The sequence below is a fragment of the Lynx rufus genome, unplaced genomic scaffold (assembly GCF_022079265.1).
Source record: "Lynx rufus isolate CCGP_SWC_20201006 ecotype Redwood Valley unplaced genomic scaffold, mLynRuf1.p SCAF_12, whole genome shotgun sequence".
NCBI classification, from domain to species: domain Eukaryota; kingdom Metazoa; phylum Chordata; class Mammalia; order Carnivora; family Felidae; genus Lynx; species Lynx rufus.
Window position 1 is genome coordinate 58,268,918 of NW_025814826.1, and position 12,151 is coordinate 58,281,068.

At 46.2% G+C, this 12,151-nt stretch overlaps 1 protein-coding gene across 1 annotated transcript in view; it reads right to left on the reverse strand.

The window, feature by feature from the left end:
* ADCY8 (adenylate cyclase 8) overlaps positions 1 to 12,151 on the reverse strand; it is a 222,390-nt gene that overhangs the window by 163,083 nt on the left and 47,156 nt on the right. Inside the window, exon 2 of the mRNA XM_047073816.1 lies at positions 11,522 to 11,671. Within this exon, the coding sequence (XP_046929772.1) occupies positions 11,522 to 11,671 (150 nt within the window). The remainder of the gene's footprint in view (positions 1 to 11,521; positions 11,672 to 12,151) is intronic.

Here is a 12,151-nt window from a genome sequence, read left to right on the forward strand (position 1 = left end):
CAGACTCTGTGTCCCCCTCTCTCTGCCCCTTCCCCGCTCCTGCACACGCTCTCTCTCTCTCTCTCAGAAATAAATAAATGCCAAAAAATAATAATAATAAAATTAAATTAAATTAGTACTGCCCAGGGATGGCACATATGAATAAGAACACGAACAGCAAGAAGAGAAAGCCTACAGTTTAGAATCAGAGCCAGAGTGCGTTCTGCTATTAAGTTCAGGGCATGACCCAGAGGGTCCAATAGTTCAAGGGCCAAGTCTGACATCCAACTTTCACCTCTATGCTCGATTTCCTCGAAGCAACCTTGAAATACAGGGATCATCATTTTTGACGGGTGAAAGATCCAAACTTCAGAGAGTTTAACCGATGCAGCCAAGGTCACCCACATACGGAGCTGGAGCTAGCAATCGAATCCAAGTTCATTCTTCAGAGCTCACCCTCTGTCCGCCACGTCAGAAAATGCAAATAATGTACCGAAAAGATCACAAAGAAGCCGGCAGCCAGATGGGACTGTAAGACTTGCTGTTCCACCCACAGGAGGCAAACACAACCCCTTGAGTGAAGTCAGCTATTCTCGAGAGGCAAGGCCATTAACACTGGTGTCTGTTCGCTGCTCAGAATCTTACCAACGCTTAGAGGGAATCGTCCTACTAAGCGTGATACCAGAGTGTAAAAAACCCGTGCTGACTAATAATCTCTGAGTGCCAGTCATATTTCATGACTGGGAGGAGCACAGGGAGCTTCCTAGAGGGGATGTCTGAGCATCAGCTCGGGGTGTCGGGGAAATTTTCACCGAAATAGCCCTAACGTTTGTGGAGTTATTTATGGTTGAAATGACACTGAAAAATCAGGCATCAATGCTATTCGTCTCTCAGAACACCCCCATGGGTTAGGGCAGGAATTACTTGTAATTGAGAGCTGAGAAAGCTTGCACACAAAGGGGTTCAACAACTTGCACGGTCACATAATTGACATGGAAGGAGCATCTAGGGCAGCCGTGTCGAGTAGAAACATCATGTGAGCCACATTTAAACTCCCCAGTGCACGCCTTTTACTTTATTGTACTTTATTTTATTATTTTTTCAATGTTTATTTTTGAGAGAGAGAGAGAGAGAGAGAGACAGGGCACGAGCGAGGGTGAGGGAGGGGCAGAGAGAGAGGGGGACATAGAATTGGAAACAGGCTCCAGGCTCCCAGCTGTCAGCACAGAGCCCGAGGTGGGGCTCAAACCCAAGGACCTTGAGATCATGACCTGAACCGAAGTCAGACGCTCAACCGACTGAGACACCCAGGTGCCCCTAAAAATCCCCAGTGTGCACATTTTAAAAAGTAGAAAGAATCAGTTGAAATGCATGTCAGTAATATATTCTATTTGCATGTCAATAATATATTCTATTTTATTAAGGAGAGGGGTGCCTGGGTGGCTCAGTTGGGGAAGCGTCTGACTTCAGATCAGTTCGTGATCTTACAGTTGGTGAGTTTGAACCCTACGTCGGGCTCTGTGCTGACAGCTCAGAGTCTGGAACCTGCTTCACGTTCTCTGTCTCCCTCTCTCTCTGCCCCTTCCCCTGCTCACACTCTTGTCTCCCCCTTTCTCAAAAAGAAACAGTTAAAAAGTTTTTTTAAAAAGTTATTACGGAGATATTTTATATTCCTTTTGTTTTTGGTAGTGTCTCCCAAACCTGGCGTGTATTTTACGTCACGGCACATCTCAATGTGGACAGAGCATATTTTAGGTGTTCCATAGCCACCCATGTTGGGCAGGGCAGAGTTTTTCTGACTCCTTGTCTTTCTAGTTCTACTAAACTGCTTCACAAATACAAATGGCGAGGGATGGCAGCAAAGGGAGCGATAGGAACATGAATTCAGGGTCTTAGCAGGACACAACTGGTCACTCAAAAAGGGTAACAAAGAGACTTTAATGAGGGACACCTGAGTGGCTCAGTCAGTTAGGCGGCCAGCTATGGCTCAGGTCATGATCTCACGGTTTGTGAGTTCCAGCCTCACGTCGGGCTCTGTCCTGACAGCTCGGAGCCTGGAGCGGCTTCAGGTCCTACGTTGCCCTCTCTTCCCTCCCCTCCTTGCACTCTCTCTTGCTCTCGAAAATAAACAAACAAAAAATGAAAATAAAAAAAAAAGAAGAGACTTTAATGAAAAGTTAAGGAAGCCGACAATGGATGGTGAGACGCAAGATAGCCAAAGACTAGGAACAGTGAATCTGCAAGTGCCCTTGGAACCTGGCAAATCCTGTAGCTGGAGGAGAGGTCTACCTGATAGAAGCTGTGGCCTTTGGTAGAGAAATGTTAAGCACTGGCATTCCACAGCTCAGCCTGGTAGGTGACGGGGAGATAAAACCATTGACCTCTTTGCCCTCCCGTCTACTGGTCTCCATCCTGTGGCTCCCATTGGCCAAACCCAACCAGAAACTAGATGGTAATGAGCCTGTGGATGCTTCCCTAAAGGATAGCCTGCAGGGGCACTGATAAAAAAGAAGGGTAGAGGTCGGATCAGGAGGGTGATCAGGAGACATCCAGCAAAAAATCAAAGGCACAGAAGGGTGGGCGCGTTTGCTGGTCTGGGTGGAGTACGAGAATGGAGGTAGCAAGTGAAGCAATTGAAAGGTTGGGCTGAACCAGGCAGAGGATGGGCTGTAACGCCGGGTGAGTGAGATTGGGCCATACTCTATGGGCAGTAGCAATCCACGGGAGGATTTAGTGTAAAGTCTTATATAACCAAAATGGGGCACTAAGATGATGATCACGACAGGTGGTACACTGGGTAGGGTTCTGAGATGGGAATTAGTTACGTGCCTCACCCCTCCGATGAACCTGCCAAGAAACACCCATAAGAGGTGAACAGGAATCAAGAGAGACACTGTATTACTGGCAAAGCGATGGGGGCTGTGGGTCCGAAGGAGAGCCTCAGGGTGGAGTGACTACAGGGGGCTAGACCAGCTCCCAGTAGTTAGAAACTGGTTAGCACCCATTAGGAAGCTAACCTGTGTGGGAGGGCTTCAACAGTATTAGAGGAAGAGATACAGGGACAGTGAGTACATTTATGGCAGAGACAGCATTAACAGGCATTAGCACCACAGTCAATGTGGAGAGATCAGGTCAAAAAATGTGTATGACGGAAGAAAGTACATTTTGGGGAGATGAGAGGATCCTTAACAGGCTGAGCCAATGATACCAGGGGGCCATGCAGATGAAGCTGCCCAGCAGGAACGGATAACGAGCATCTGGAACCGGGAAAAGAACACGGTGTTAGAGATACGGACATGGAACAATCCAGAAGTGATGGCTGAAGCCGCGCTAAATCACCACAAGAGAGACAAGAGACAAAAATGGTGATTTAATAGTTAGTTAAATCCAGTCAAAAGTCGGGACCAACGGTTACGTCCTCCCCCCGTTTCACAAAAGTCCTATGTGGTTCGTGGTTTCTGGACGACACAGCTTTGGAATATTTCCGGCATCGCAGGAACTGGACAAGCACACAGTTGCAGAGCATTATATCCTGGGGTAAGACGGTGACTGGGATACCATTTTGCTTTTTATCCCCAAAATACCCGAGGCAAGTGGAAGTGAAACCGTGAAAAGGAATGCAATGACGCTGTGACAGACAGGGAGCACGGAGGTGGAGAAACTTCCAAGATGAGTTGGAAACAACAAACATGAGTTGACGTGAGATTTGTTTATTTACTTATGTATTTTAAATGTGAAGTCATGTATGTGAACGAATAGCAGAAGGAGAAGCCGGCCGGGAAGATGCAGGAACAGGAAGATTTTACGTGTCAAGGACAGACTGGGCTCCTGGTTTTGGAGGACAGGGGCCCTGGAAACCATAGCACAAGAGGAGAGTGTTTCCCCGATCTATTTATTCACAAGTATTTTTGCTTGAAAGACTACTGCGAAAACACAATGACAGCATTCATTATGACGTTCATTGTCTCTGCTTTTCTTCCCAGCTCGGGCTTCTCCCCTTCTGGATCCAGAGCTATTGCGAAGCACACAATGAGATACATATCCGATCTTCGGGGAGTTCACGGTGTAGAAGGAAACATAAAGCAAGGACGTAGCAGAATGTAGAAAGAGATTAATGCCATAAAGAAATGCACAAACGAGGGGCGCCTGGGTGGCGCAGTCGGTTAAGCGTCCGACTTCAGCCAGGTCACGATCTCGCGGTCCGGGAGTTCGAGCCCCGCGTCGGGCTCTGGGCTGATGGCTCGGAGCCTGGAGCCTGTTTCCGATTCTGTGTCTCCCTCTCTCTCTGCCCCTCCCCCATTCATGCTCTGTCTCTCTCTGTCCCAAAAAATAAATAAACGTTGAAAAAAAAATTAAAAAAAAAAAATTAAAAAAAAAAAGAAATGCACAAATGAAACACGGAGGTCGCAGTTGGGGAGAACAGAGAAGGTCTTTGTGGAAGAGGTGACATTTGAGCAGACCTTTGAAGAGTGGATGAGGTTCATGGATGAAAGGAGTGTTGTACCAGGTAGGGGGAAAAGCAGAAGCAAAGGCATGAGCTTAGTAAGGCAATAAGAATGTTGAGGAGACCAAGAATATTCTCGTATCATCTAGACAATAGTTAATATGTATTAATGACAGATAAGGATGAACGTGACAGGTGCTACGGGGGTGGTCTTCAACGTAAAAGATGGAAAATAGTGGAAAAATTGGACGATAAAAGACTCAACATGTTTTTTGGAATATAATGAGAAGACAACAAGTTGCAGCAGAAAATCCAAATATTCTGAGATTCTGCCATTTTCAGGTCAACCTTGATTCTTCCTTGAATAAATGGGCGAATACATGAATGGATGACAAGGCTCTGCCTTAACAGTTACCTGTAACTTTAGAAAAAACTAAAGGAGGCGGGGAGCCTGGGTGGCTCAGTTGGTTGAGCATCCGACTCTTGATTTCAGTTCAGGTCGTGATCTCAGAGTCATGGGATCAAGCCTCGTGCTGGGCTCTGCACTGAGCATGGAGACTGCTTAGGATGCTCTCTCTCTCTCTCTCTCTCCCCCTCTGCCATTCTCTCCTGCTTGTGCTCTCTTTCCAAGAAATATATATAATTCCCTCGATTCTGTAGGGCACTAATATGAATCAAACTAACCAACCCAGAACTCAGTAGGAAACCTAACTTTCTCACTATTGTCTGAACCACTAGCTTCCACCAATGTTGTCTAGCAAAGATTATTTAAGTTAAACAGAATTGTTTTAACATAGCTAAAACATCTGCTGCATTTAAGAATAATCTTCCTGCTGCTACAACATATGGCATCATCAGAAACTTTATTTCACTGCCCCCAGAGCTTTGGAGACACCTCGAAATGCCACGATTACCATAGGCAATTTTCAGCAATTCTCAAACTAAAAGAAAAACGATTAATTCATTTTAATATTTAAAATAAACAGAGGCCATTGGATCATTTGGGAGGAGCAGTGGGATCACAGTAACTACAGTGATTAGAATCCAGTTCCCCAAAGACAGATGTCTTAAGATTCAGCTTCTAGATGGAAAATTCCCCTAACAGGTTTGTACAAGACATGTGCTCAGTCTGTCCCAGTCTATTCCTGAATTGGATAAGAGCCCTCCCCATGCCGTTTTTGGTGGGGGTCACAAAGGGCAGAGACCCCTTCACTTTTACATAGGAGAATTATTACAACATGACCCTCGTGTAGGCAGAAGTCAGGCCCGGGGGCCAAAGTTTGAATTCAATATAAATCAGTTAACCAGACATTAATCAGAAGATCTTGGGGCGCCTGGGTGGCGCAGTCGGTTGGGCGTCCGACTTCAGCCAGGTCACGATCTCGCGGTCCGTGAGTTCGAGCCCCGCGTCGGGCTCTGGGCTGATGGCTCAGAGCCTGGAGCCTGTTTCCGATTCTGTGTCTCCCTCTCTCTCTGCCCCTCCCCCGTTCATGCTCTGTCTCTCTCTGTCCCAAAAATAAATAAACATTAAAAAAAAAAAAAAAAAAAAAGAAGATCTTTTATTCCAGCCATTGTGCTGGATAAATGCCAGAGAACCAGATGAATTAGAAAGAGCAGACATCTTCAAGTAGCCCTTATTGGCTGTAGAGGACAGAGGGAGACACAGACTAGTCCGTGGCATCAGGTGCGACAGGCTCTATAGCAGAGTTAACTTTAAGGAAGGCTGGAAGCCTGCAAAGCTGCAAAAAGCATTTCCACTCAACTTGGAAAGAGGAAACCAAGCCTCGTGGAGGAAGGATCCCAGAATTGTCTGGGTGGAGACGTTAGGAGGGAGGTGGGCTTTCCAGGCTGAGAGAACCGAACAGCACAGGACAGTCGAACAGCAGTTCTGGGAGATGATGGTCGGTCATCCAGTATTGCCAGAGTGGAGAATCTGGGAGAGAGGATGGGGGCTGGAAGGTGGGCCATGTGTGGGGGTTCGGATTTTGTCTTGGAGGGAACATGGCCACTGAAGGGTTTTCCCGCAGAGAGAAGAGTGACATCAATGGCATTATCATCACAGCATCGTCTTTCCTATGGCTTGAGTACACCCTCTGCCTTGGGCTAAGAACTGTTCCTCCTTAATCCACACCACAACTCTTGGAAGAAGGCAGAATCATCATGCTCATCTCACACCCACAAAATCAAGGTCTCTAGGTGGAACAGTGTACCTACGTTTCCATAGCCAGGAAGCACAGAAAGTAGGACTGGAATCCAGATCTTCCAGACATTGAAGGTTTGGCTCTAAAGCACTAGCCTATCCAGGCTTCTGAACCAGACCAGGCTTTTGGAAAGGAGAACAGATTGGAGAAACAGAAGCTGGAGACCAAGAGACCCAGAGATGTTTAGTATGCGCCATGCAGGTGACGACTGGGGATAAAAATTACCTTTTATTTGTTTCTTTTTAAAGTTTACTTATTTACTTGAGAGAGGGGGGGAGAGTATGTGTGAGAGATATAGGGCAGAGAGAGAGAGAGAGAGAGAGGGAGAGAGTCCCAGGCAGGCCCCACACTGTCAGTGCACAGCCTTAGGTGGGGCTCAATCTCACAAAGCGTGAGATCATGACCTGAGCCGAAATCGAGTCGGCCGCTTAACCAACTGAGCCACCCAGGTGACCCCAAATTAATTTTTTTAAAAAGGCAATGCCCTTGCCTGACCAAAGGAAAAAATCAATATGTGCTCAACCTCTTGATATCAATCATCTAAATGAAACATGTCAACATTCGGACCCATTCGGTACCTTCTGTCTGGCATTGTGCCAGCCGCCATGGGAGGGAAAGGTGGTAAGAGCCGCCTTCAAGAAGCTTTGTTAAAAATCTCGGTTGTAGAGGGGCGCCTGGGTGGCGCAGTCGGTTGAGCGTCCGACTTCAGCCAGGTCACGATCTCACGGTCCGTGAGTTCGAGCCCCGCGTCGGGCTCTGGGCTGATGGCTCGGAGCCTGGAGCCTGTTTCCAATTCTGTGTCTCCCTCTCTCTCTGCCCCTCCCCCGTTCATGCTCTGTCTCTCTCTGTCCCAAAAATAAATAAAAAACGTTGAAAAAAAAATTTAAAAAATCTCGGTTGTAGAGACTTTGAGCACAAAGTGTTAACATTTGCTCGTCTCTCCTGCCTGCTTGCTCTTGACCATGGAACCACCCATGCAACCTCAGGTTATCCAAGGACAGAGCCTCTTTTTCCCCTGACCTCAGGCATCATCATGCCATGGGACCCGCCAAGCAAGCGACGGCAGGGTTCGTGTGCCATTTATTCTCTAGCTGATGCTAGGCAATTTTTCTCTGGAAAAATTATTGGAAACCACTATCAACCATTGACAATTTCAGTCACTTTATAACCGTATACTCCATGCTGGTTTTCAGGCACTGCTAGGTGGGCCATATGGACGAATGAGCCACGGGTGAGTTTTAAGGAGCTCCCAGATACCCTACCAAACAGGCATGCAATGATCAAGGTCCAGTGTGGCATAATGTAATAAAGATGTGCAGTAGACCTTCTTCATTTTGGTATGCATACCACATAGTTAACACTCAATAAATATATATTGAATGTCAAAGTGAGTGGAATAGTTTGCCATTGAAGGAAGTACATAACTTTGCTAGGGGCTGTCAGAGAAAACCTACGTCCCCATGTTGCTGTCCTTCATCGCATCATATGCATCACATCATCAGTATCTTTGCTAATTCTTTCTCCCCCCTCTTCCAATAATGAAAGCTCTACTCATCCTCCAGGCCCAATCCAGAGGACAGACGGAGACTTATTTGTCTCTGTAACCCCACCATGAGTGGATGAATGGATGGACGAGTGCGTAAGTGAATAATGGGCGTAGGTCATCATGGAGTGCTTCTAATTGTCCGAACAACCTGCGTCCTCCCTTCTTTTAGGTTGTTTGTGTTGATGGACCCTTACGTGGCACTCTTCACTGCTTCTCTGCCGAGCTAAATCCTACTCACAGGTCAACTCAGGCACCGTGTCTTGTAGGTAGCCTTCCATCAGCTTGCTTCTAGGTTTGGCCCATGCATTAATGCCATAGGCATTTGTAGAGCTACCCCTTTCCAAACCCAGTAAACTCTGTAAGACCAGGAACCAGCTGCTAGTCACTGTTATGTTCCCAATGTTCAGCAAAGTTCATGGCACATAACAGATCCTCAATAAATGAATTAATTCGTGATTGAACAAATTAAGTCATTTGACGATTTCCTTTGTATCCTACCATGGGATAAAGCCAGTTCTCGAAGAATCCCACAGAGCTTGAACATTTCTGTGGAATAAGGCCCCTTGATTCTGCATTTGTAAGTACAAAAAAATGAAATTTAGTCTCCTTTGGGGATCACTTCCCAAGGAAAAAGGATCTGCTGTCACTGACGCTCTTTCAGGGTCTGCTTTGCAGGGTATAGAATTTCTAACAGTTACGGTATTGCAATTAGCTCTGATAAGAGGTAAATGGGGTTGGATTCCTTAATGACACAAGATATTTTAACAGATATGGAGCCTAATGTTGCTATGAACGTGAGGCAAACCACGATCCTGATTTCCTTCCCAATGAGTAACTTACACTTGGGGTTTCAACGGAGACGAGCCAATCCATAATGTGTTCTCACAGGAGTCCCTCCCGGGATTGAGCTACGCTGGCTGACTCATGCATCATTATGCACCATCATGCAAACTCCTCACTGAGCTGCAAGGGCACGACACACAGTACTTCTCGTTAAGCTGCCTCTTCGGGAAGAGTGTTATCAGTCCCATGCCACAGATGGAACAACCAAAGCTCCGAGCTTGCTGGGGCTCACTAAGATAGTAAGTCATTCAGCAAAGATGTCCAATCCTGAAGAGTCTCATTTCAAAGGCTTCTCTGCCTCTCTACCACCGGGGAGGTTCTCAGGGATAATGGGGACCTGAAGCAGAGACCAAATGGAAAGTAATTTTATCACCGAGTGAGACAGAGTCAGCTGTCTTAGCTACTACCACGGAGGGAAGGGAATGGTCAATATACCGGAAACACGTTATCATAGTTGTGAGACCAGGGCTACACCAAACCTACAGCGTAGTTTGCTGCATATTTAGAATGAAGAGTATTCCACCGAAAGACAGTCTTTTCTTATAAAGAGGCCGACTTATCATTTTGTATTGATGCGTACACATGATCTCACCTGAGGCAAACGTAAAGCTGGAAAGGAAGCCATTGGCTCACGTTTGGACGAGGAACAAAGACAAGAACTCATTGGCTCCAGTGGCCCAACCAGGTGTTAGGACAGCTAATGCATGAACTCTAGTCACTGCTCCCTATCTTCCAGCTGTCACGGGTTCTCGCCTCTGTATGCTGTTCTTTCCTTCGTCCTTCCACCAGCTTAAAAAAAATAAAGATTATGAAAGACAAAGGAAGGTCCCTCTGCCATGTAAGATGACTAGATGACAGTGACTCCAGGGCACTCAACCTGAAGGAGGGGAGACGGAAGAAAAGTCTTAGGGGTATGATAAAGCAGCCCTTTCCAGTGCCTCCCATACTTCGTAAACATTAAACAAAAGCCTGAGCTTCCCAGACAACTCACCCACAACTGCAGCTCTGGTCACAAGAGAACACCAACAACAGTCGAATAAATTATTAATACGACAGCATTCTCTGAATTGGCTCACATCCCACGGAAAGAGTGACGGGCCAGTCTGGCGGGTGCTCTGTTTTGCAGAGGAACACAACATATCGTCCCGGAAGATACCCGTGTTTATTGCACAAGGTTGATTTCAAGCTATTTTTCTGGATTATTTTATAAGGACATTCAGGACCGCTATAATCAATCTATTATGAAGTTGCATGACGGCTCTAGACATTAATTTGAGAAACTGGATTCTGATATTCCGCATCCTATGAAGTCCACGGAGGGCCTGGAAATTTGGTAGTTTCCTCTGTGCCCCTGGCAATGGCATGTGGCAGTGGGACTTGAGTTTGGGGCAGTTGCACCTGCCTACCTGCCTCACTGAAGGTCGCCCAGATGTGGCTCCCGTCACTTCAAAGATCCATGTTTTTACTGATGATCTGACCAAATTAAGATGAAGAAAATGTGGCGCTTTTTGGGGGCAGCTACTCTCTTTATAATTTCTCAAACTCTTATCACGTAAAGCTTAATATAACATGTGCGTATCCACAGACGTAACGTTTCTGAAAGAGAGCCTAAGACGAGAGAACTAATACATCTGTTGCACCCAGAACTCCCAAGAGCAAATAAACTTAGATTATATGCTGATTCTATAACCGATTTTCCACACATTCCTGTTATTCCTCTTTGAAAATGGCTTTCAGAGGCAAAGATGTGCACGATTTTTGAAGAGGGTATGAATAATTTTCCCGGGGCAAATCTTTATTTTTTGAAAGCTAATTCATCCGGCGGGATATATATATATTCAAAGCCAATATATATTTGAATTATATAATTCAACGCCAAAACTACTTTTTAAATCCTTATAACATCCACCCAATCAGGAGGTCTACGAAACTGAATTTCAGTCTCTTCAAACTGGAAACTCATGGCCCCGAACCCAACCCCACCTGCTTTCCCTACTGCATCCCCTGGCCTGGGACCGCCATCATGTTCCACGAGATATACTGTGTTCAGTAATCTCTTCTGAAAATCAGGACGAGGCGTCAGGACCTACACATACACGAGATTCTTCCATAAGCTTACTACAATTTGAATTGGTACGTCAGGAAAACATTTACTTGAAATAACCATTCACAGTTTCAAGACAGGAGGATCAAAAATGAGAATGTTCGTGGTTTTTAGGACCCACGGCCTCGTTCACAAACACAGATGTCAGTCCACGTGTCGGAAAAGCACTCTGGGACAAATCGCTTTATTTCTCGTAGACGGCCTTTAATTGAAGGTGGGAAACAAAACCAGACGTGCTTTGAGCTAGAAGTCGAACATAACTACTTTGGACCCTGGAATCCTGGACGCAGACTTTAAGAGAACGCTCGAAGTCAAGATTTGTTTGGGGAGGAAAAAAAGAAAAAAAGCTCCATGGATCTCAGACTGGCTGGGGATACCCAACGCCAGGCCCTTCCATTTGGTACCTGTCTTTGGTTTTCCGTCTCCAGGCGCAGCCTGGCCTCCACACACCTCCGTGTCTCCAGGAAGGCTTGGCGCTGGGCCCGGTCTGACAGGTAACTGATGAAGGTTCCAGCCGTGTTCATACACATGAACAGCACTGCCTGGGCCATCACCTAAAACACATTTGCAAACATAGGCCGGTCAGATGGTTAAAACAACAGCTGTGTGGAGACAAAGAGGAAAAAACATAAAGAAAGGCTCCCAAGGTAAACCTTAAGGTACTCATGTAAAGTATGAGGCTAACAGAACCATATCCTTCATTCAGGCCTTGGGTGGAACAGTGCCTCAGAGAGGCCGCCCTCGAACTTTCTATTCAACTTAAAAGCTTCTCCCGCTGCAAGTCTGGATTTGAGCCTGAATTGGAAACTTAAGGTAAGATGGGGGGGGGGGCTTCTCTCTTCCTCACTCTGCCTCACTTCCTCTTCACTAGCGGAAGTGGGTCGTTAGCCTTTCAGAGGATTGGAGAAGCAGGTCGGAAGAAGGGAAAGAGACGAATAAGAAACAGGAGAGGTTAGTAGTTGGACAGCGCTCTCCTGTTTTGCCTTTGTACTGTTTGGTAACATCCAAGTCCTGTGGCTTCTAACTCAAAAAAA